The following is a 25357-nucleotide window of genomic DNA, read 5'->3' on the forward strand; positions in this document are numbered from 1 at the left end:
GCACGCTGGGCGCTCCTGCGGGTCACGAGACCAGCAACCCCACATAGGGGCGGAGCGAGGCGGCCGCGGCCGGCCCTGTGGGGATTGTAGTCCCGGCCCCACCGCCCCCTGGCGCCAACCCCTCCCCTGGAACTACGCTCCCGTCGTGCCCCGCGGCGCCAGGCGGAGGCGGAGCGGGCGGGCCAGTTGCTAACGCTTGGTGAAGCGCAGCGCTAGCGTCCGTCTCCTTAGGTAAGCGCGCGGCCTCCGGGTCTCGGCTGTCGTGTCCCAGGCTCCCGCGGAGGTGGGGCGAGGGCGGCCGCGGGGGACTTGGCTGAGGGGGACGCCGGCCGCGCTGGAGCGAGGGGGCGACCGCGCCGGGCTCGCGCGCGCCTCGGGCGGACCGGGGGAGCGTCGCGTGTGCGCGTGCGCACAGGACAACCCGGCTCCTGGTGCCCCTCCTCCTTCTGCGCTTGCGTGCGCCCCTGAAGCGTGGTAATCAGACCCCGTGTGTCCAGCTGTTTCCGGCGCGCCCTGCCCCCGGATCATCAGGGCCTGCCCCTGCCACCAGGCTGCGGGTTGACCAGCCTCTTGTGCGCTTTGGGCGAAGGTCCCTAATCTTGACATACATGCTAAACATTGGTGGTCCTTCTGCTCTTATAGGAAGTGTGAGTTCTCAAGGCCTTTTCTTACCCCCGACCGCGGGGTAAGAGGTCTCTCCCAAACCCAACAGCCCAAGGTTCTCCAACTCTTACTGCGCAGAAGGCCCACTTGTAGGGTGTCAGGCCTAGCAGACGCTCAGGGCGCCCCATTAAATTCTAATTTCACTAACGAGTAATTTTTTTTAGTATGTCCCAAAAATTGCATGGGACACACTTATGCTAAAAAATTCTCCCCTCTTCTAGAATTCGAATTTAACGGTATCCTACGTGTTATCTGGCGACTGCACTCCATTGGGGAGTTTGTTAGAAATGCAGATTTCGGCCCTCTCCTCTTTGTAGAGCCAGGACCTCGAAACTGCGTTAGGAACTGTGGGTGCCTCTGAGGCTCCAGCACTCAGGTCTCCTTACTGCTCAGGTCTCCCTACCCTCCTTGCCTGGCTTCCAGGCCCTGCTCTGAAGAGCCCTCCTGCTGCCACAGACAGGGCACAGGGCCCTCGAGGGGCTGTGGGATTGTTTATCAGTCCAGGACAGTTCTCTTGGCCTCGCTCACTTTCTGCCCCTGCCCCCCTGCGTGGTGGTGATGGATCCCCATTTCCCAGAGGGGAAAGCTGCAGTGGGGGTGAGTCAGGCAGTCTGCTCAGGACACAGCCAGGTGCAGGCTCTGGCCTTCCTAATCCAAGGGTAAAAGAAGGCCTCTTGTTGGAGATTTACATTGTCACCTGCAGAGCCTGACCCAGCTCACTGAAGAAGCACCATTTACCAAGTCCCTCCTAACGCCAGAGTCCACGCATCCTGGGACCCTAGGGCCACGACCCTCCTCTCCCCCGCCTGCTCTGCCCAGTGTTGCCAGGAATGCCGGCACACATTTGTTTTCCAGTTTGGTGCCTTGGGGCAGCAGGTAGTCTTAAGCTGCTGAGGGGCCTTGCAGTTAGGGATCCATCTCCCTGGTCCACTAGACCAGGGGTCCTCAAACTTTTTAAACGGGGGGCCAGTTCACTGTCCCTCAGACCGTTGGAGGGCCGGACTATAGTCTAAAAAAAAACTATGAACAAATTCCTATGCACACTGCACATATCTTATTTTGAAGTAAAAAAACAAAACGGGAACAAATACAATATTTGTATTTGCATGTGGCCCACGGCCGTAGTTTGAGGACCCCTGCACTAGATCCTCCAAGATCTGCCAGTGCAGTTGAGCGCTTCTGGCCCTGGACAGTTGGCACCCGGGGCAGAGACACCACTACCATAAGTGTGACTAGGTTGTCTGCCTCCCCCTGGAGACCAGAGCACAGACGTTTTTAGGAGGCAACTATCGCTGCAGGCAGAGGAGGTGGACGCACCCAGGGAAGGGACTGAGCTGGGCAGGACCTCGTGGGGGAGGGCTGTAGGGGGAGTCGGGGTGCCGTACTTAAGATCCCTGGATGTGTTTCAGCAAAAACGAGCAGTTTCTGTTTGTAGGTGGACTGGCATTCCCCGCGGGGCTTTCGGGATGGGGGCTCGGGTTCTCTCTGTGGAACCTGTTTATTTCTCATCTGTAGAATGGGCTCAGAACCTCTGTCTTGCAGAGGGGCTCGGAAAGCAGTCGGTGAGCTGGTGAGCAGCAGCTGTGTGCCCTGGTCAAGAGCCTCCACTCAGGGAGCCTGGTCTTGTCCTGTAGAAAGGGAACAGTCCCACATTCTCGCTACCAGGTCGTTGGGAGGAGTAGGGGAGCCCATTGGTGAAAGCGTGAGGACATGGACTTGGTATTACGTAAAAGCAACTGTCTTCCGACATGCTGGGCCTTGTTTGGGGTCTGCTGACCTAGTGGCTCGCCAGGTGTCCTTTCCTCTCCCCATTTTCTCTCGTAGCAGTTTTATTGAGATACAGTTCACATACCGTGTAGTCCACTCATTTAAAGTGTACATTTTAGTGGTTTTTAGTATAGTCGCAGGGTTGTGGAAATGTCATCACTATCTGACTCCAGACAATTCCATCACTCCTGTCCGAATTAGCAGTCACCCTCACCTACCTCCCCCAGCCCCTGGTAATCAGGAATCTACTTCCTGTCTCTGTGGATTTGTTTGTTCTGAACATCTTACATAAATGAAATCACATACTGTGTGGCCTTTTGTGTCTGGCTTCTCTCACAAGCATCATGTGTTCAAGGTCCTTCTGCCCTGTGGTGAGTGTCAGTGCCTCATTCCTTTTCATGGCTGAGTAATATTCCAGGGTATTCACGGGCCACATTGTGTTTATCATCGGTTGGTGGACACCCATTGCATCCACCTTTTGGCTGTTGTGAATCCTGCTGCTGTGAACACGTGTGTACAGGTTTCTGTGGGGATGTGGGTTTTCAGTTTTTCTGGGCTCATGCCTAGGAGTGGAGGGAAGTTGCTGGGTCAGATGGTGGTCATCCTGTGATATTTATCCGTCCTCTCTAGGGCCCAGCCAGACGCGTCCCAAAGGCAGCCTCCGTTATTTGTCATTTGTTTTGTTTTGGTTAGACAGAGGTTGCACTTTTAGAAGGACAAGTCAGGCTGTGTTTGCCGTACAGACAGTGAGAACTTCTGTGGTCCAGGGAAGGCCGTGTGGGGCGTGGGATCCTGGGCATGGTGTGTGCTCGGAGCAGATTTCAGAGTTGGCATTAGGGACTCAGCACAGGCATTGTGGGCACATGAGGGTCACCCTTCGTGAGTTCCACTTTTTGTGGCTGCCGCTGGCACCCTAGTTCAGTATGTTTGTCAAACCGGTATTATGAGCCTAGGACACATTGTGGTGGGCCAGGATCTTACGTGCCCTCTGAGGGGCCTGGCTGATAAATAAATGAGGGCACATGGAGCTTAGGCGTAAGCCGCGGGGCATGTCATGAGCAGTAAAAGCCGACTGTTGTAAAACGATTTCAACACTTGCTTGTCCACAGGGAAGAGGAAGGAGGAGCTGGCCTACTCCACGTCCCCAGCTGGGCAGTGAGTTCTGGCCGGGCAGCTGCATCTGAGCTCCTCCTGAATCCAGTTGAGGTTATCTGTGATTTTTCTCTAACATTCGCCAAGGCAGCCCTGAACAATGGGAATAAGAAGCTCATACATAATGTTAAGTTTTTTAGAAACCATGTTTTTAAAAAGTACAAAGTAACAGGTGCAGTTAATTTTAATACTGTTTAATTAACCTAAAACACATAGTGTCATCACTACAACACTTAGTCAATATGAAAACAATTCATGAGATAGTTTACGTTCTTGTCTTTGTATTAAGTTTCCAAGATCTAGTGTGCATTTTTGCTCACAGCACATCTCAAAGAAAAAGGAAAAAATAAAAAGTCAATGGCGGTTTAAACTTTGCAATCAAGAGTTGGTAGGACCTGAGTGAGAACATGACCAGTGATGCATTTTACTTGGGCTGGGGCTCTCGGATGAGCCCTCAGATTCAGCACACTCCTAGGATGGACTCCTCGGCTCACCCAGGCCTCCTGTGGCTGACAGATGATGCTCTGCTCCAATCTCTGTCTCCCACAGTCGGAGCCCTGCCAAGGATGGATCCCCTGGGCTGCACGGAGCAGTGTGAGGATAAGAAGGCCGAGAGCCCAAATCGAGAGCCTGCGCTGTGGCAAGCCCTTCCTGTTCTGTCCGAGCAGCAGTCCAGGGACGTGGAGCTGGTGCTGGCCTACGCCGCACCCATTCTCGACAAGCGCCAGACTTCACGTCTCCTCAAGGAGGTGTCAGCCGTCCACCCACTGCCTGCACAGCCTCACCTTAAAAGGGTTCGCCCGAGCCCTGATGCTGGCCGTCCACACGTGCTGGAGATGCTGCTCTGCCTGGCAGGGCCCGCTGCAGGCACTCGATCGCTGGCTGAGCTCCTCCCACATCCGGCAGTGGATCCCCGAGGCCTGGGACAGCCCTTCCTGGTGCCTGTGCCTGCCTGGCCACCCCTGACCAGGGGCCAGTTTGAGGAGGCGCGTGCCCATTGGCCCACATCCTTCCATGAGGACAAGCACGTGACCCGTGCCCTGGCCGGGCAACTTTTCTCAGCGCAGGAGCAGGCTGAGATGCAGGGCCACATGGAGCGGGCTATACAGGTGGCGCAGCAGGCGGCTACCAGGGGCCTGAGGGCTGTGGGGGCTGTGGTAGTGGACCCGGCCTCAGGCCGGGTACTGGCCACAGGCCATGACTGTAGCAGCTCAGCCAGCCCCCTGCTGCATGCCACCATGGTGTGCATTGACTTGGTGGCCCAGGGCCAGGGTCAAGGCACCTATGACCTCAGGCCCCACCCGGCTTGTTCCTTCACCCCAGCCTCAGCCTCCCAGGGTGTCCAGGCCATCTCTATGCACACACTGGATAAGGACATGGACGTGGATGATAATGGCCTCCCCTATGTGTGCACCGGCTACGACCTCTACATTACCCGCGAGCCCTGTGCCATGTGTGCGATGGCCCTGGTGCACTCCCGTGTGCAGCGTGTCTTCTATGGGGCACCCTCTCCTGATGGTGCCCTGGGCACTCGCTTCCGCATCCATGCGCGACCTGACCTCAACCACCGTTTCCAGGTGTTCCAGGGTGTGCTGGAGGCCCAGTGCCGCCAGCTGGACCCCGACACGTAGGTGCCAAGCTTGCTAGTTCCAGACCGTTCTCTGCTCTGCCAGCCTCAGCCTCCTCACAGATCCACTTGGGCCCTGGCTCCCTCATTGTCTAAGGGCTGCGATCCTGTCTGTGGATTTCAGGGACGTGCCTCCCAGCCGCGGAACCTGTGCCTACACTATCTTCATTGGTGTGTGGTGCTGCATTTCTGCTAGACCAAGCTTTTCCCGGGGCTGGAGCACAATGGGGCCCAGCCGGGCCTCATCTCTGGGCACGCAGGCTTCCCTCCTTCTGCCGCCTTCACCTGTGTCCACGGGTCTACTGGGATTGTATCCCCTTTATCTCAGGTCTGACCCATGAAAATAAACTCAGCCCTTAAACCAGGTTGGTGTCTGTTGACAATTGTGGGGCTGCCTCCATCGAGGGCCTGGGTGTACACAGCTGGAGGGGAGCTTCTGAATCAAATGTGACCAGAGCTCTGCCCGAGTTGAGTTGTGGGTCTGGAACGGTGTTGCTGACTAGGATGTGTCTGGACTCAGCTGATGGAAAGGCTCCTTCAGGCTGTCCCATTTCCGCTCCATCTCAGGTGGCCAGAGGAGTCCCCAAAGGCCGACTGCCACAGAGCAGTCAGCACCAGAACCAAGTTGTTTGTTTGGGACTTGGAGCAGGCTGTTTGTCCGTCCAGCAACCATGCACTGTCTGACCACAAAGGCACTTCAGCGATTCCAGGACATCCCTGTCCCAAGCGATGCTCAGGCTCCTGGGGACGCTCCCATCTTGTGGGAGCAGGGCAGGCGGGGGCTCCACCTGCGAGCCAGTGCAGTGGCCAGACATGGGTGGGGCATGAGCCTGCCTGCCTGCAAGGGAGAGCCAGCCAGAGCATGACAGAGGGTCTCGGGAATATCGCTAAGCTGAGGGATGGGCTCCATGGAACTCAGTATCACTGGAACCTTCTTGCCTGGACTAGGTGAGGAATATTCCTAGCGCTTAGCCTCAAGCATGGCTCCTGCCCCACTCTGGTGCCAAGGGTCCCCTGGAGCTTCACTTGGGTTGCAGTGGGGTCCTCAGTTTTGCAAGGCTCATGGGGCAAAAACTACAGACCAGATTGTGTGAACCCAGTCTTGGTGATTTGGCAGTTGGGCACTACAGCCATAATGAGGCACTCAGAGCTATCTGTGGATAAAAGGTGGGGAGGATGAGGTGGCAGGAGGACAGTAGGCATGGTCACTGGGATCCCAGAAATGTCCTGGCTCCAGGCTGGCCTGGGGATGGCAGGGGCTGCAGTCTAACCCTTTCCCTCCCACCATCGCAGATGCTGCCCAGAGGGGAAGTGATGAGACATGTGGTGACACATTTGGGTGGCCTTCCAGGCAAGAGCCCAGACACCCCTGTGGATAGCCTGGAGGTTAGGACTCTAGCCACAGCAGTTGCACAGGCTACCCCTGGTGTCAGGGTCACCTGGCAGCCAAGGTGACTGTTGCTGTTTCCCCTCCAGGTGGCTGCAGGCTTCAGCCTCATCAGGCCATCACATTGGAAATGCCAGGTGAGTCTTTCCTGGGCGCCCTGGGGGTTTGTGTCTCAGTTCCTCCGGGAAGTGCCCTCGGGTGGCCAGACCCTTTAGGACCACTGTAGGCGCCCACCTCACGTTCCTCCTCCCATGATGGCTGTTGGAGTCGCCTCCTGGCACTGAGGGGATCACAGGGAGGCACAGTTTCTTTTCTTTCTTTTTAAAAATTGATTAGAGAGAGAGAGAAGAGAAACATTGATTGGTTGCCTCCCATACATACCCCAACCTGGGATTGAATCCACAATCGAGGTGTGTGCTCTGACCGGGAGTGGAACCTGAAACCTTTTGGTATATGCGATGATGCTCCAACCAATTGAGCCACCCAGCTAGGGTTGCTGCTGCTTTCTTTAAAAACTTTATTTTTATAGCGTTCAGTTTCCACATGGGTTGTCAGCTGGTGTTCAGCGTGGCCAGGCCTTCTGCCTGGGGCTCATTTTATTGACACCACAGGTGGGCACTGAGGTTTGTCACCTGGGTTCATGCCTATACACATAAGATGACGCCCTCATTTCCTCGTGAAGCCTGCAGTGAGCCCCCGGTGGCCTGCCTGGTCCTGCTTGAAAACAGGCAGAGCGTACACTGAAGTGTGGTGGCCCCTGGGCACCCTGCTGGTGGCAGAACTGGGATTGAACCCAGGCCCATGGGTTCCAAGTCAACACAAAATGTTTGGCCAAGAAAACAGGGTTTCAAGGAGCCTCAAGATTCAGCCAGTTTTCTGTCTCCTTCCTGTCACAGCACGTGCTGGTGGGACTGACTGTTGCAGACACCCTGTTCTTGCTTTGGGGGTTGGATGTCAGTCAGGCAGGGAAAGGGGTGCCCTGCCGTGTCCTGGGAGCCAAGGGACTAGGGAATGGATGGCTGGGTGGGGACTGTTTTGGGGCCTTGGGTGCCTGGCCACAGGGCTTGGTCGGGCACTGTGAGTGAGGTTAGTGACCAGCTGGGGGGATCCCTCTGGGTGGGCTCAGTGGAAGGGTGGAAGGCTGGAAACCCTGCCTCTCATGGTCTCCTAGAGCCGTGGTCGGCAAACCGCGGTTCGCGAGCCACATGTGGCTCTTTGGCCCCTTGAGTGTGGCTCTTCCACAAAATACCACGTGTGGACGCACACGTACAGTGTGAAGTTGACTTAAAACTTTAAGTAAAGTTTATTAAGTTAATTTTAGGGAATGTTGTGGAGTGAAAGAAGATGTAGTGTTGAGGATTGAGAAAGGTGTGTTGAGACGGTTTGGACATATAGAGAGGATGAACGAAAGGAGATAGACGAAACAAGTATACAAGACAAGTGTGGATGGGAGAGTTGGAAGGGGTCGACCTCAGCGAACGTACCTCAATCAGATTGAGGACGTTTTTAGCAAAGGCCAGCTTAGGAGTACCCTAATTAAGTTACTAACAATGTACCTACCTATATAGTTTAAGTTTAAAAAATTTGGCTCTCAAAAGAAATTTCAATCGTTGTACTGTTGATATTTGGCTCTGTGGACTAATGAGTTTGCCGACCACTGTCCTAGAGAGTCAGGCAGGTCAGGACACTTCTGGCTTCTGTGTTACTTGGTAAATGTCTGAGGCTTTTCAGTGGCCAACAAGGTGTGGCTACTCCAACCTTCTCCTTCCTCCAGCCTCTGATCTTACTGCTCCAAGACAGGTAGGACCTCAGCTCAGGGCCTTGCACTGGCAGCATCCTCCCCCAGAATCTGCTGAACTCCCTTCTTCACTTTCCTGAGTCTTAGTTCAAATGCCACCCTTTAGTAAAGCCACCCTGACCCTGCTTTTAGGTCAAAGCGGATACCCCTAGCACTGCCCTGATAGCCCCCACCTGCCCTGGTGGCTCCTCTTTACAGCACCCAGCATGCCTCAGCTCTCCACCTAGATACCCACCTGTCACAGTGATTGTTGGCCCCCTGTTGGGAAGGAGCCGAGGACAGGGCTCCGTGTGTGTTGTCTTTTGTTACCCGGCAGGTACTCAGGAAGCATGCCCAGTGGCAGTGGGGTGAAGTGGAAGGACACTGAGAGGCAACAGGGCAGCACTGACTTTACCATGCTGTTGGTCTCCAAAAAGACATGTTCAAGTCCTGACGCCTGGTACCTGGGATTGGAACCTATCTCATTTGGAAAGAGAGTCTTTGCAAGGGTGTTAGTTAAAATGGGTCACACTGTGGTAAGGTGGTCCTAATGCAAGGACAGGTGTCCTTATAAGAAAAGGGGAATTTGGCCCTAACCAGTTTGGCTCAGTGGATAGAGCGTCGGCCTGCGGACTCAAGGGCCCCAGGTTCGATCCCGGTCAAGGGCATGTACCTTGGTTGTGGGCACATCCCCAGTAGGGAGTGTGCAGGAGGCAGCTGATCGATGTTTCTCTCTCATCGATGTTTCTAACTCTCTATCCCTCTCCCTTCCTCTCTGTAAAAAACCAATAAAATATATTTTAAAAAAAAGAAAAAAGAAAAGGGGAATTTGAACACTAACACAGGAGGAGGCTATGTGACCATGAAGGCAGACACTGGGGTGATGTGGCCACAATCCAAGGATCCCTAGAGCCCCCAGAAGCTGGTAGAGCCTGGAAGGACCCTTCCCTGGAGCCTTTCAAGGGAGCGTGGACCTGGGACACCTTGATCTCTGACCTCTGGCTTCCATATTATAAGAGGAAAAATCTGTTGTTTTAAACCCGCAGTGTGTGGCTGTTTGTTATAGGATCTCACAAATTCCAAGTGCCAGAACCTTCCCCGGCCACAGGTGTTAACAGTATCTGGGTTCTGCCTATGAGCCTGTGTGAGTGTCCTGTGACGGTTCTAAGAAGTCACCACAAATGTGGTGACTTAAACAGGATTTACCAGGAGTCTAACAGACTAACTCATGTGGCTAAACCCAGTGTGGGCAGGGCTAGTCCTTCCCTTTGCAGCCTTTTCCAGTTTCTTAGAGGCACCACATCCCTGGCATGGCCCCCTCCTCCATCTTCACAGCCAGCAGCTCAGCCTCTTCCATCTCTGCCTCTGACCCTCTTGCCTCCCTCTTAAGAGGACCCTGTAAGGACACTGGGTCCCCCCGGGAATCCGGGGTCGTGCCCATCCTAGGGGCTTTGATTTAATCCATCTGCCAAGTCCCTCTGCCGTGTGAGGCAGCATGTCTGCAGGTCCCAAGAACGGAACAGGGACATCTTTGGGGCCTTTACTGTGCTGCCCCCAGCATGGCTTAGTCCCATGGTGTTCTGTGTCCCCATAGAAAAGGAGAACAACTTCCCGCCGCTGCCCAAGTTCATCCCTCTGAAGCCTTGTTTCTACCAGAACTTCTCCGACGAGATCCCCATTGAGCATCAGGTCCTAGTGAAGAGGATCTACCGGCTGTGGCTGTGTGAGCAGTGGGGTTGGCTGGGGGGTGGGGTGGGGGGCTCCCCACACCACTGCAGAGACCCAGGCCAGGCCCAGGTCATGAGGCTGCCCCATCCTCGGGCTGGGAGAGCTTGAGGTTTTTGTAATAACTGCCTTTCTGATAAAATTCTGTCCCGGAGGCGGCATGGTGTGATGGACAGAACAGGTGGGCCACTGGGCAGGAACCTTTGTCTCCCTGAGCCTTCTCTGGCCTTCGGTCCCTGTGTAGTGGGGTGGAGGTTGTCTAACCCCCAAACCCCGGCTAAAACCTCCTTGTCTCCCCTATCCAGTCTACTGCACCACACTGGCAGTCAACCTCGTCGCCTGCCTGGCCTGGTGGATTGGAGGTGGCTCAGGAGCCAACTTTGGCCTGGCCCTGGTCTGGCTGCTGCTCTTCTCCCCTTGTAGCTATGTGTGCTGGTTCCAGCCGGCTTACAAGGCCTTCCGGTAAGTGGGGGCCTGGCCATGCCCTCATGGGGCCTTGGGGTGTCTGTGCTGGCTGTGGGTTCAAAAGTGAGTAGCCAGGATGCCCCCAGCTGTGTGTGCACATCTCCATGCTGATTCCTGCACTTGGAACCTGTGCCTGCTCTGCACCTGTCACCCTAACCCAGGTGCTAGTAACCCTCCCTTTCTCTTGTCTAGTTTGGATGACATCTTGTATCGGGGTCTGCGCACTACAACCCACAGATACCTGTTATATTGTCTTTTAACAACTCTATTGAGTTATATTTCACATTCCATACAACTCACCTAATATTTGAGTGTTTCTAGAGTCTTCACAAGGTTGTACACTCATCACATCCAATTCCAGAACATTTTCACTGCTTCAGAAGCCCCATCCCCATTAGCAGTCCCCCCTATCCCCTCCCCAGCCCCTTTGGACATAACCTGCTTCTATGAACATTGGCCCCCAGTCAGACCCCTGCTACTCAGGTGTATTGCTTCTGGATGGTCCCTAAATCCCATCCTTAGGAGGTAAGAGTTCTTATACACCAGTGATAGCGAACCTTTTGAACTCAGCGTGTCAGCATTTTGAAAAACCCTAACTTAACTCTGGTGCCGTGCCACATATAGAAATTTTTTGATATTTGTAACCATAGTAAAACAAAGATTTATATTTTTGATATTTATTTTATATATTTAAATGCCGTTTAACAAAGAAAAATCAACCAAAAAAATGAGTTCGCATGTCACCTCTGACACGCGTGTCATAGGTTTGCCATCACTGTTATACACCTTTCCAGTAAGGAACCCATCAGTGCAGCATCTTCTCAGAGGGGCAGTGTTTAGGCCCCTCATGGTCAGAGACTTGTGTGAGCATGTGTGCAGTAATTCATGCAGGTCGTACCTGAAGAAGGGAGAATATTTCTGTGTTCATATTCTCCTCTGGGTTGTTGTCACTGAGAGGCTGGGGCAGCCATAATGGTCATTCCTCTCGCTCTCCAGGGCCGACAGTTCCTTCAATTTCATGACATTTTTCTTTATCTTCGGAGCCCAGTTTGTCTTGACCGTCTTCCAGGCTGTCGGCTTCTCAGGATGGGGTGCTTGGTAAGTCAGTGAATGTGGCCGCCTTGGTGGGTGTTAACTACAGACATGTGCGTGAATACCTGGGTCAGTCCGTGCGGGCTGAGACTGTAACATAGACCCCAACTTCTGACGGCTGATGGAGAACAGACATTTACTTCCTGCTTTTGTAAATGCTCCAAGGAGGTGCCAGGTTGAGGGGCAGGGTGTCTGCTCCACATTGGTACCCAGTGCCTGTGAATGCTTGATTACCAGCCACGCTGGCCACAAGGAAGAGACCGGTAGGCATGGGCCAGCAGTGTGTCCTAGGAGGAAAGTTTGGAGAACAGCAACCTGTGAGCCCACCCTCTAGAGCAGTGGTTCTCAACCTTCTGGCCCTTTAAATATAGTTCCTCATATTGTGACCCAACCATAAAATTATTTCGTTGCTGCCAAAACCGGTTTGGCTCAGTGGATAGAGCGTCAGCCTGTGGACTGAAGGGTCCCAGGTTCGATTCCGGTCAAGGGCATGTACCTGGGTTGCGGGCACATCCCCGGTGGGAGATGTGCAGGAGGCAGCTGATCGATGTTTCTAACTCTCTATCTCTCTCCCTTCCTCTCTGTGAAAAATCAATAAAATATATTTTAAAAAAAATAATAAAATTATTCGTTGCTGCTTCATAACTGTAATGTTGCTACTGTTATGAATCATAATGTAAATATCTGATATGCAGGATGGTCTTAGGTGACCCCTGTGAAAGGGTTGTTTGACCGCCAAAGGGGTCGCGACCCACAGGTTGAGAACCGCTGATCTAGCGAGAGATCCGGCCTTCTGTTGGCTTGATTTTAGAGTATTAGATGACATTTCCATGGCTGCTGTAACAAGTTACTTCCAACTTAGTGACTTAAAATGAAACAAACGTCTCATTTCCAGTTTGGGGGAGTCCAACGTGGGTCTCATGCGCTAAACCCAGGTGTGGGTGGGGCAGGTCCTTTTGGAGGCTCCAGGGGAGAATCATTTCCTGCCTTTTCCAGCTTTGATGGTGCTACATCTCTGGCTCATGGCCCCTTCCTCCATCTTCACAGCCAGCAGTGCAGCCTCTCCCAAATTTCTACTGTCCTTCCTGCCTCCCTCATGTGAGGACCCTGTGATGACACTGAGCCCCCTGGGTAATCCAGGGTCATCCCCATTTCATGGCCTTAACTTCATCCTACCTGCAAAGTCCCTTTACCACATGAGATGACAGACGTGTCAAGAGTTACTGGGACCAGGACATCGGGGCTGTTACCAGCCACAGGTGGTGTCTTTGGTGTCCAGTGTTGGGTAAGAGGCATTCGGGTTGGCTCTCTTCACACGAGAACTGCCTGGGAGTGCCATGATGTGTTTGGCCTTTTGGTTGATTGTTTTCTGAATGACAGTAGCTCATTCTCTCTGTAGTTAGAGCTCCCGATTCAGGAACATTTTCTTTCTTTTTTTAAAAAAATATTTTTTATTGATTTTTTACAGAGAGGAAGGGAGAGAGATAGAGAGTTTGAAACATCGATGAGAGAGAATCATCGATCAGCTGCCTCCTGCACACCCCCTAATGGGGATGTGCCTGCAACCAATGTACATGCCCTTGGCCAGAATCGAACCTGGGACCCCTCAGTCCGCAGGCTGACGCTCTATCCACTGAGCCAAACCGGTCAGGGGAGGGATATTTTCTTATGTCATGTCCTTGAGTCCTCTTGGTCCACTTTTTCTGGGTCTTTTTAAAAAAATATAATATATTTTTATTGATTTCAGAGAGGAAGGGAGAGGAAGAGAGAGATAGAAACATCAATGATAGGAGAGAATCAATCCACTGCCTCCTGCACGCCCCCCACTGGGGATCGAGCCCGCAACCCGGGCCTGTGCCCTTGACTGGAATCGAACCAGGGACCCTTCAGTCTGCAGGCCGATGCTCTGTCCACTGAGCCAAACCGGCTAGGCCTGGGTCTTGCTTTGGGATGCCTATTGCCATCATTTCTGTGGTTTTCCTCCCTGTCGTTCCCTGTGTACACTGGGAGAGCCACCGTGGCCCGTCCTCGGCAGTGAGAAGTCATACAGTCTTGTTTGTTTCTTGAGGCTCATGTGAGTTTTCACAGCCTCTTCAGACCCCGCCTCTCAGCTCCTTCCTTACTGTCCATTTCCTGCTGTCTCTTCTGCCCTTCTCTGTAGAGCCTCAAAATCATCTGCTTTTCTCCTGAGATCATTTCTAGGATACATGTCCCTACATCTTCCTGTTGTTGCTCTTCCTGTTGGTGGTGACATGCGCTTTGTGTGGACCTGGGTTTCTCCGTGGTCCTCCCAGATACGGGAGGACCGGCAAGGTGCTATCTCAGTCTTTCAGGTGCAGTGATTCTCGGAGAGGACCTCAGGACTCCGCAGATGGCTGTGCTCTTGGCTGTGGTTTATACAGAAACAGGACAGCAAAATGAGCTGAGGGGATAGGTGTGTAGGACAAGTTGAGGGGGGATCACATGCAAGCTTCCAGAGTCCTCTCCTGGTGGGGTCCCACAGAATACACTTAATTACCCCAAAATGAAATGTGACAGAAGCTGCAGTACCTAGGGCTCTCATTGGGGTTGGTCATGTGGACCCCGCTCTGCCTGGCAGGTACAAGATTCCAGACTCCAGGAGGAGAGCAGGTGTTCAGTGCGAATGATGTAGTTGCAGAGGTATTTTAGGGCCAGGCAGCCCCCAGAGTTCAATTCCCAAATGTCCCCCCACCATCTGGTTTGCACTACAGGCATGCACGGGCATCTTGTTGCTGTTTTGTTAATCCTCAGATAAGGACATTTTTTCCCACTGATTTTTAGAGAGAGTGGAAGTGGGATAGAGACAGAAATAGGGAGAGAGAGGAAGAGGGAGAGGGAGAGGGAGAGAGAAACATCGATAGGTTGCCTCCTGCATGCACCCTGCCAGGGGCAGGGATCTAACCTGCTACCAAGGTACAGGTACATGCTCTTTTTTTTTTCTTTTCTTTTTTAAAAATATATTTTATTGATTTTTTATAGAGAGGAAGGGAGAGAGATAGAGAGTTAGGAACATTGATGAGAGAAACATCAATCAGCTGCCTCCTGCACACCTCCTACTGGGGATGTGCCCGCAACCAAGGTACATGCCCTTGACCGGAATTGAACCTGGGACTCTTCAGTCCGCAGGCTGACACTCTATCCCCTGAGCCAAACCAGTTAGGGCCAGGTACATGCTCTTGATTGGAAAATGAACCCTTGACCTTTCAGTGTACGGACAAATGCTCTAACCATTGAGCACACCAGCCAGGGCACTTGGGCATCTTTTTTTTTTTTTTTTTTTTTTTTAATATATTTTATTGATTTCAGAGAGAAAAGGAGAGGGAGAGAGAGAGAGAGAGAATCATCAGTGATGGAAGAGAATCACTGATAGGCTGCCTCCTGCATGCTCCACACTGGGGATTGAGCCTACAACCCAGGCGTATGCCCTTGACTGGAATTGAACCTGGGACCCTTCAGTCCACAGTTTGATGCTCTATCTGCTGAGCCAAATCGGCTAGGGCTCAGGCATCTTTTTTCTCCAGGGTTGAACAGGGTAGAGGGACTTTCTGGTGGGGTGAGAGCAAGGACCAGAAGGGACAGTTTTCAGGGGAGACTTTCAGCTCATCCCCAAGCAGAAGCGATGCTCTCAAGAGGGACCCTGTGACAGTCACCCACTCCCGCCAGGCCTGTGTCATGTGGACCTGTCACTCCCTACACACTGGTCTGCTCTGCAAACACATTCCTGTGAATCTATAAAAAAGAAGGACACTTAGAATATATAAACATATCATTTGTAAATATGACCATGATGGGAGGGAGAGGAAGAGAGAGATAGAAACATCAATGATGAGAGAGAATCATCGATTGGCTGCCTCCCGCACGCCCCACACTGGGGATTGAGCCCACAACCTGGGCATGTGCCCTGACTGGGAATCGAACCATGACCTCCTGGTTCATAGGTCGATGCGCAACCACTGAGCCATGCCGGCTGAGTGGCTCCTGTTCCTTTTTAAATAGCCTTTTAACCTTGCTACCCCGAGGTTTACAGAAGGTACAGGGACAGGATAGAGTGCTGCCATCCACCCACCTCCCTGACACCTTTGCCCCCACCCAGACTGCAGGCTCCATTTGCATTTCTGCAGCAGTATCCATGAAAGCCCTTTTTAAAAAATCCTCACCCGAGGACATCTTTGTAGAGAGGAAAAGAGAGAAAGAGGGAGAGAGAAACATTAATGTGAGAGAAAAACACTGATCACTTGCCTTCGGTATACTCCCTGACTGGGGATCAAACCCGCAACCAGGTATGTGCCCTGACTGGAAACCGAGCCAGGAACCCTGCAGTGCACGGGGACGACGCTCAACCAACCGAGTCCCTCCAGGGGCTCTGTGGTGGATTTAATTGTTGCTTTAGCAGAGTGTGCACGTCAGACCCAGGTGAGCGGCGCCTGTTTCTATGAGTTGGTGTCTTTTTCTGCCTCTCCCTGATCTGTGGGCTTGACTGTCCTGTGCAATGTCCCACATTTGGGTTTTTCGAGTAACAGCTTTATTGAGACACATTCCACACACACAGACAAAAAATTCACCCTTTACCGAATGTCAGGGATGGGGAATGTCTGGCCCACAGGCTGTATAAGGCCTGTGAAATCATTTGGTCTGACCCTGCCAAGGCATTAGGGGTGATTAATTAAATGTTTGACCAAATATAGCAGGCTAATTTTTAAGTTAATAATTTTGTATGGCCTATGAGTGATGTTATAATATCCAAATGGCCCTTGGCAGAAAAAGGTTTCCCAACCCTGCTTTAGGTGTACAAATCAGTGTTTTTAATACATTCACAGGGTTGTATGTAATCATCTAATTCCAGAATATTCCATCACCCTTCAAAGGAAACCCTGTTCCCATCAACAGTAACCCCCTTCCTCTAACAACTATTAATGTATTTTTTGTCCCTGTGGATGTGCCTGTTCTGGACTTTCACATGAGTGGAATCACATACTGTGTGGCCTTGTGTGTCTGGCTTCTCTCACTGAGCATGTGTTCAAGGTTCATCCACATTGTAGTGTCAGTGCTTCACTCCTTTTCATGGCAGAATAATATTCTATTGTGTGGATGAACCACACTTTGTATATCCGTTCATCAGCTGATGAACACTTAGGTTGTTTTTTACTTTTTTTTGCTATTGTTAGTAGCGCTGCTGAGAAATTTCTATGTGTTTTTGTGTGGACGTGTGTTTTTCTTTTGAGTGTATACCCAGGAATGGCATTGCTAGGTGGCAAGGTAACTATTTTAATTTTAACCTGAGGAACTGCCAGATTCTTCCACAGATTTTGCAGGCTGTGTCCCCTGCTGTCTTTTCTCCTGTTCTGCCCCTTCTCCCTAGTTCTGGCCCCTTGTGCCCCTGGCTGAGTGGCTCTGGGGGAGCACCTGGCACCCCTGGCTCCCTTGTTCCCCGCCCTGTCCCTCCCTCTGTGCCCAGGCCTCTCTCCATCCTCCTGTTCTCCGTACTGCATGTCTTGGCCTCTCTGGATATGGTTGGGGTATAGAAGGCTTACTCTGTCATCTGTTTGTAGCTGATTGAGGCCAGTTTATCACCTGCTGTTGCAAGGGATGTCATTCTGGGTCATAGATGAGCTTGTTCTTTGGGAAGCTGGCAGTTGCCAGCTCACTCCTTGGTGAGTCTGGGAGGCAGTGCCACGGAGCAGGCTCCCCATTCTACAATCCCAACTGTAGGTATGTGGACCCTCAGAGACCATGATCCTCAGACTGGGCCCCACCACCACCACCACCTACTCGGCCTCCTGTTCTAGGGCTCCAGATCTAGTGGGAGATCCCCATCACAGGCAGTGCCTCCTCCCCTCCAGGAGCCTGAGGGTGATCCCCTTCCCTGTAGGACAGGGTCCAGCCGCCCCGCCTTAGCTGCCTGTCCATCTCTCCCAGTGCCCACCTGAGCCCTCCATTGCCCAGTTTTGCTCACAGTGCAAAGCAGTGTATGTAGAATGTTCCTCCTCCATTCACAGAGCGGGAGCGGGTACCATGTTTGCATGTGCCTGTAGTATACACATGCATGTTTTCATAAACATTCTGTGGAAGAATACGTAGCAAACAGATCACATTGGTTCCCTCTGAGATGCGGGGGCTGTCGGGGTTGGCAGGAGAGAGATTGTTTATTGTATATTCTTTCAAATTTCCTAATCTTTGAACTCTGTGGTTTTACTACTTGTTAAGAAAAAATATTCTAAAAAATACTGTGTTTCTTGACTTCCCTTCCCAGAGGGAGCATGTATAAACAGATGGACATTCTTTTTCATGCGGGCCGGTGATGTTCTTATTTCGTAGACCTTGCTGTGCCGGCTGAGCTTCAACTTCCTTTTCCCCTCTTATTTTTTACCATCTCCTTAGTAATCTGTCGTGTGGCTGTAGCATAATTTACGTTCTTGTTCCCAGCTGGTGGTCGTGTCGGGTACTCCCAGTTTCTCATTATTCCAAACAATTGTTGTCGTGTAAGTTCTTAGAATTAAAACAGTTGGGGTAAGAGTCTTTTTACAGATAATGCCACATGCCCTCCAGAAAGGGTGTACACTGCCACTAACAGAGTGGTGTTCGTGTCTCCATTTCCTATATGCATGACACTTGCCCATAGACGGTAGGAGAATGACACTTGTTCTAACTTGCGTGACTTTATTGGTGGGTTTGGGCATTATTTCGTGAGTTTATTGACCCTCGGTAGTCCTTGGGAGAATTTCCCACTGCTCTGCAGGTCGTCCCCCTTTTCCTTTTTCAGAGCTCTTTACATAGGAAGGGCAGTGGTCCCTTGTCCGGCAGATATGCGGGCGCCCACACTCTCTCTTACCCCTTGCAGTGGTTGGCTGGCAGCGATCGGGTTCTTCCAGACCAGTGTTGGAGCTGCCGTGGTCATGCTGTTTCCGGCCATCATGTTCACAATGTCAGCCGCCATGATGGCCATTGTGATCATGAAGGTAAGTCCTCTGGGTCCTGAGACGTCTGGCTTCTTCCCATGCATCCTGTCACCTGACCTTCCTGGCCCTGGGGACTTGTCTTATTCCCGTTTCAGGAGCAAGAGACAGTATAGTGTCCGGGAAGTGACATGATTTCCATCAGCAGGGAAGTCTCTCTGAGTCAGGACCCTCAACGGCTCAGGCCAACACCCCACCTGTCTGCCTACAGTGGCCCTCCAAGGACAAAGGACTTGGGGAAATAGCACAGTGTCAGCTGCTACTGACTACACCTACCTTTGGGTGTGTCCCCAGCACACACAGGTCCACACTGCTCGATCTGTCCACACTGGCTATGTGTTGTCATTTGTAGTTAAATTCAAATTTGTAGTTAAAGTAAAATGAAATAAAACAGCTTACCCCACATGCTCCAGGGCAGGTCAGCTCAGCCTTTCTGGTTGGTGGGGAGTCAGTGGTCTGTCCCCAGGGGTCTCTGCTGTGGAGATCACTACTAGCACCCAGGAATGGCTTTGTGCACTGTCTGGGCCTGACACTCCCATGTCAGGAGGCCATCAAATGATTGTCATACAAGTTTCTTGTGGATTTCTCCATTCCAACCACTGCCCAAGAGTACCCAGAGCCGCCCTCCAGGCACTGGGTGTTGGGTAGGGGCAGTCACAGGAAGAGAAAAGCCCCAAATCCATGACAGGATGAGCCTCTTTCCATGACAGACATGCGGTGGGCCTCACAGGGCAACAGAGGTTAGCACCAAGAGGCACCAGGGGCTGTGGCTCACAGCTGGGTCTTCTGAGTTCAGTCTTAGATTCAACATGTTTTCTAAAGTTTCCGCAGACCTTTCTGTGGCTTTTGTACTTCCTTTAAGAAAAACACAACCTTAAACGTGAGCGGCCTCCACATCACTCACAGAAGTACTGATCTTTGTCCTCTGCTACCACCCTCTGCCCTGCAGGTACACAGGATCTACCGGGGAACCGGTGGAAGCTTCCAGAAGGCACAGACAGAGTGGAACAACGGCACTTGGCGGGACCCACTGTCTCGGGAGGCCCAGTTCAACAACTTCTCAGGGAATAGCCTGCCTGAGTACCCCACTGTACCCACCTATCCAGCCAGTGGTAGCCAGTGGCCTTAGAGGGAGCTGACTGGTCTTGTTGCTTGCCTGCCACCTCCAGCCCTCCTCCTCCTCCCTATCCACTCCCTATCCACGCTGGGTCCAGTGAAGCCCTAAGCATCTGTCCCCTGTCCCTCCCAGGTGGCAGGTAGGCTCCTCCCCCAGCCAGGATGGCAGCAGGGGTTGGTGGCCACCGGGACCTTTTCCAGGTGGGATGGCAGAGCCCAGCAGCTCTCAGGGACCCGTGCCCATAGCTCATCTCACGTCCAAGAGCAGAGGTCCTTGCAAGCACTGCCCAGAAGTCGGCTGGCCCTGCCAGCCAGCAGAAATGCCTCTCTTGCTCCTGAAAACTTTTGGTCACATAATGTCCACTGCAGCAGCCACACCCTCTCCCCTTGGGGTCTCAGAGGACTGATTTTGGAAGGAGGCTGGCCGCCCTCCATGCCAGTGCTGGGGACACTAAGAAGGGCTCCTCAAATTCATGCCACTCCTGTCAGGGCCATCACCCTCGCCCAGTGCTCAGGAAGAGGGAGGTTCTTCCCTGCTGGTGATGTAGACACGATGCACAGCTGGTTACTCAACATTTTGTCCTGAGTTTATCCATTTGCAGCTGGGGGCTCACGGGGATGGCCAGAGGCTAATTCACTGCCTCAGTGCCATGATCTCAGCTTTTCCCTGTCCATCTGTCCCAGTTCTCTGCACTGGTCCTCAACTGCTGTTCATGACCATTGACCAGCTTGCTTCCAGCCTTTCTGTCCACCGTTGCTCTCCCCCAGAGACGCTCTCTTCTCCCATGTGTTAGAACCCCAATGCCTGGGCTGGCTGCTCCTGTACAGGGAGCCTCAGCAGGATGTTCATCGAGATCCAGAACCTGGGACTGAACCCTTTGGTGGGGACATGGGCTTCTCTCCCCACCATGCAAACAGGAAAACAGGTGCATCTCATCAGAGTATGTATGGCTCCAGGGTTACCACCGTCTAGAGGTGTGAGTGCTGGGCCAGCCACTCAGGCTGTGATCCACACGGCCATTTTCTGGATGTGTGGAAGCAGATCACATTTCTCAGGAGAACAGCCTTTCAGGAGGAAACAAGATGTGACAAATCTCTGTGCCTTACTGAGGAATCTAAATACCGTCACTTCTTTTCTCCTCTCAATTCTTCTAGTTCCTTCTGAGATGGAGGAACTGGATGTTGCCACAGCACCTTTGTGAATGGACGGGCTGAGGGAGGTGCCCTGATGGCCTCTCAGCCCATGTTGTCCAGGCTTCCATTAATGCTGCCCCTTGGCCCCTGCCTGCCTGTCCCCTGGGGCAGGCCATGGACCCATCCCTGTCACACCACGCTCTGCTGGGATGCCATTCTCTCCAGAAGCTCCAGCATGGCCAGAATGTGTCCATATTCGCTTGCTTTGCTTTCTTGTGCTGAATGCCACATGGTGTCTGAAGGTGGCCATGGCCCCTGAGGAAGCACCTGGGCCTGGGTCCCTGAAGGGCAAGTCCTCCTGGATGGAAAACAAAACCCTAGGTTCCCCGGGTTCTCAGTAACATCCCCAAGCCAGCTTCCTATGACTGACAGATGGCTCACTCTGGGCACATTGTGGACTGAATCTCATTGTGACTGGATGCCATTAGTAACGGAGCCGGTTAACCAGGCGCAGAATGAACACACAGGAGCACCCCACTCCCCACCCCACTGTACATGGCACCTTGGTTACGTTGTAGTAGGTGTTTTTGTTTTTTTGATTATGTTACTTTATTTTGAAGTAGTTTTTGTTACTGGAAAATATTCTGGAAATAAATCCATCCTTTCTGCAGCAGACCAGGCCTCCCAGGGGCTGTTTGTGGTGGGTGTATGCGTGTACAGCCTCAGACAGAATACCACCAGGACAGCCTGTGCTCCTGGACCCAGTTTCCATTGATAGGCAGGCCCTGCCCTATAAGCACTGAACCTCCCTGTGCACCAGGGACGGAGCCCAGTTCAGCCCAGCACCGTGCGCCCAGGCATCTGCCCTCATATAACGGCCACACGTCACTGCAGTGTGGTTTCCTTCAGGTCTCTTTTAAATCAACTTACTTTCTTCACATTCAATAGTTTTCATTTGAAAAGGGAAATTCACAGAAAATAAAAGTTTATCATAAAGGAAAATAATGGTAGGTGTAGCTGGACTAGAAGTGACTCTTGTTTTACAGAGGCCGAGCCTCAGGGCCTGCCAGTGCAAAGATTGGGCACCCCCACATAGGAGAGAGCGTGGGACTCTTATTCCACAGGACACTACCACATGGGAAGGAAACTAGACCTAGAGAGGAACCGGACACTGTCCCCCCAAAAAATCACATGTGGAAGTCCTGACCCTCTGGGACCTCAGAATGGAACCTTATTTGGAAAATAGGGTCTTTGCAGGTGCACTTAAGGTGAGGTCATACTGGGCCAGGGTAGCCCTAATCCAAGTCAACTGGTGTCATATAAAGGAGACATTGGACACAGACACAGGGAGGCACTTGTGAAGATGGAGGCAGAGATTGGGGAGATGTGTCTGTGAGCCAAGGACACCAGAAGCTGGGAGAGATGGGAGTAACAGGAAATGTCAGGAAGTGAGGAGACAGATTGGGGAGCACTGTGCCTTAGGCACATGTCCAGTGGTGTATGGAACATGGATTGGGTGGACATGCCTTGAGAATGGGTGTCCCCCAGCTGGGTAGGAGGTGGGCTTGGTGATGGTGCAAAGCAGGAAAGGAAGGAACTGGGAAAGTGAGAAATAGGTGGGGGCCGGGGGCGGGGGTGAGGAGGTGGAGGGCACCATTGTGGAGACATGTAGGGACCCAGGACGTGGTGGAGGTGAGAGGACCAAGGACAGTTGAGAAGGGACCCTTGGCAAAGGTGGCAGTGACAGGACCACAGATAGGTGGCTTAAACTGCAGAGACTTATTCTCTTACATTCTGGGGCCAGAAATCTAAAACCAAACTGTTCCAGGGCCGAGCTCCCTCTGGAGGCTCCAGGGGTAGGTCCTACCTGCCTTTTCCAGCTTCTGGGGGCTCCAGCATCCTTAGTATTGGGGCTGCATCACCACAGCCTCTGCCACCATCTTCACCCAGGCATCTCTATTTGTGTGTCTTTCTGTTGCAAGGACACCATCTTGGATTTGGGGCCTCTCTAATCCAGGATGATCTCATCTCAATATTCTTAATGACATCTGCAAAGATGCCATTTCCAAATAAGGTCCCCTTCCAGGTTCCAGGGCGACACGCTTCCAAGGCTACCACTGGGTACCTGCAGGGGAACCACTGGCTTTGAAGCAAGAGGAAAGCTGAAGGCATCCCAGGGCTGGAGAATCTGCTGACTGCCAGGCCCTGATGAGGCTGCACTTAGGGGGTTGGGAGCAGGGGACAGTGTCCCTGGGACAGGACAAGAGCTGTATTCATGGAACAGTGGGTACAAAGCCCAAGGGTGCCTCAGGTGTGGCAGGAGGAGGGGACTTGAGGATGCCTGGGGGAGCGGTGGGCTGAGAGGACCCCTTAGCAGGATCCAGAGGGGGGTGCTAACTGTGGCCAGGTGTGGCGATGGGTCACCCTTAGTGGCAGGAGGCTGGTGGAACGGGAGGTCCTCCTCCTAGTAGTTTCTAGTTGCCAGCTTGCGAGACTTTTTTGTTTTTGTTAATCCTCCCCTGAGGATATTTTTTCCCATTGATTTTTAGGGAGAGTGGAAGGGAGGGAAAGGGAGAGTGCAAGGGAGAGAGAAACAGCAATGTGAGAGACACATTTATTAGTTGCCTCCCACACATGCCCTGACCAGAGCTTGGGATCAAACCTGCAACTCCAGTATGTGCCCTTGGCCGGAATCGAACCTGGGACCCTTCAGTCCGCAGGCTGACGCTCTATCTACTGAGCCAAGCCGGCCAGGGCTGTTTTCACATCTTGAAAATGGGAATGTGCACGTCCAAGTGAGTCTCTGCACTATGTGGGGAGAGCCCTGCCTGCAGGGGACACTATTTCAATGAAAGTGAACCAGAGCAGCTGCTGTGCCCGGGCTGGTGCTGGACACCAGGACGCAGCCCTGAGCCTGACCTGGGGTCTCTCCAGGAAGTGGGACACAGATGAACCTGCCTCTCGTAACGGTAAAAAGATAGAACGGGGCTCTTCCTGCTGGCTTCTCTGTGAAATCCACAGCAGTTTAGAATTTACTGGCCAAGATATTGATTTTATTTTTTTCTTTTTATATATTTTTATTGATTTCAGAGAGGAAGGAAGAGGGAGAGATAGAAACATCCACGATGAGAGAGAATCAGGGTGGATTGGCTGCCTCCTGCAAGTCCCCCACTGGGGATTGAGCCCACAACCAGGGCATGTGCCCTTGACTGGAATCGAACCTGGGACCCTTCAGTTCACAGGCTGACGCTCTATCCATTGAGCCAAACCGGCCAGGGCTTGTTTGATTTTCTGAGGGGTCATGGGGAGACCAGCTCATCCTCTGTACAATATTTTATCAAGAACCCCAAAGGAGCTGTTTCACACCCCAGCTTTCCCAGTGTCCCCGTGATCAAAGCCCAAAGGACACAGGAACATGTGGATCATATTTGAAGTGGGTTAAAAACAAGGAAGCTGGAAAGGCGGTTTGCTTTTCCAAAGATCCCAAGTGATTAGAGAGACATATGTTCATTAAGGCCTTATGCTGGCTGTTCTTTATTAATTCATGGACTCCTATTCCCAACAACACCGTCAGTCCTAACATACAGATGAAGATGGAAAGGACCGGAAAGGGTCACGGGCCTACCCATAGTCACACAGACTCTGGCTGGCAAAATCCCTAAATTGGCCTCTTCACTTTCTGCATTCTTTCAGCTGCCCAAACCACCCTGCCTTTTACAGGGGCGAGGCTAGAGCTCTGCTTTAAGGCTGAAATACCTTTGGAGAGGAATACCATGGTGCCACCTGTGCCCCGTGGGAGTTGAGCACCTAAAAGCAGATTTTCCTGAATCTCAAGAGTAGAAGAGATGGAACAGGAAGCCTGAGGAAATAAAACCCCAAGTTCTCCAGAATCTGGGAGGACTATGGAGTTTCCTTTGTTCCCCGTATACAGAGTGCCTAGTGTATGTACAGGCACAGCAGTGAACAAAGCAGTCCCAGTCTTTGGCCTCGGAGGAGGCGAATTTTATTTATCTACCTTTTTATTTATCTAAATACTCATCAAAGGATACACTTTTTATTGATGAGAGAGAGAGAGAGAGAGAGAGAGAGAGAGAGAGAGAGAGAGAGAGAGAGAGAAACATTGATAGGTCACTTCCTGTACATGCCCCAAGTGGATATCAAACCCACAACCCGGGGCACATGCCCTGACTGGGGATCGTAACTGGACCACTCAGTGCACAGGATGACGCTCCAACCACCAACCCACACAAACCAGGGCGAGGAGACTGACTTTAGACACACACACTCCTTTATGACGAGGCTCAGCTTGGAGAGGGTCAGGATGCAGTGAGAAAGAACAGTTGCAGGAGGTGCCTGGGCTTCCTGAAGATGGTAACATTAAACGTGGAACTATAGGAAGAGGACTGGGGCAGGACAAGCCTTAAAGCCTGCCTCTGCAAGGGCCTGACTTGGCCCCTAACCACTGTCATTCTACCATC

At 52.3% G+C, this 25357-nt stretch overlaps 2 protein-coding genes across 5 annotated transcripts; both read left to right on the forward strand.

Annotated features, from left to right (window-relative positions):
• The first annotated feature begins 149 nt into the window (after positions 1 to 149).
• SCAMP4 (secretory carrier membrane protein 4) lies at positions 150 to 21554 on the forward strand. 4 transcript variants are annotated; one of them, XM_036313727.1, is made up of 8 exons: positions 150 to 231; positions 6503 to 6595; positions 6686 to 6733; positions 9968 to 10096; positions 10404 to 10560; positions 11560 to 11661; positions 18515 to 18632; positions 19579 to 21554. In XM_036313727.1, exons 3-8 carry the CDS (start codon positions 6727 to 6729, stop codon positions 19756 to 19758), a joined length of 693 nt encoding a protein of 230 aa, XP_036169620.1. In that variant the 5' UTR covers positions 150 to 231; positions 6503 to 6595; positions 6686 to 6726; the 3' UTR covers positions 19759 to 21554. The 4 variants fall into 4 exon arrangements, with proteins under 4 accessions (XP_036169620.1, XP_036169619.1, XP_036169618.1 ...); XM_036313726.1 differs by lacking the exon at positions 6503 to 6595 and having other exon boundaries at positions 151 to 231; XM_036313725.1 differs by lacking the exons at positions 150 to 231; positions 6503 to 6595 and adding an exon at positions 6103 to 6157.
• ADAT3 (adenosine deaminase tRNA specific 3) lies at positions 154 to 5574 on the forward strand. The gene is made up of 2 exons (XM_036313724.1): positions 154 to 231; positions 4132 to 5574. The coding sequence occupies exon 2, from the start codon at positions 4149 to 4151 to the stop codon at positions 5211 to 5213; it is 1065 nt and encodes a 354-aa protein (XP_036169617.1). The 5' UTR covers positions 154 to 231; positions 4132 to 4148; the 3' UTR covers positions 5214 to 5574.
• Positions 21555 to 25357: the final 3803 nt, after the last annotated feature.

This window comes from Myotis myotis, unplaced genomic scaffold, assembly GCF_014108235.1.
Source record: "Myotis myotis isolate mMyoMyo1 unplaced genomic scaffold, mMyoMyo1.p scaffold_m19_p_6, whole genome shotgun sequence".
NCBI classification, from domain to species: domain Eukaryota; kingdom Metazoa; phylum Chordata; class Mammalia; order Chiroptera; family Vespertilionidae; genus Myotis; species Myotis myotis.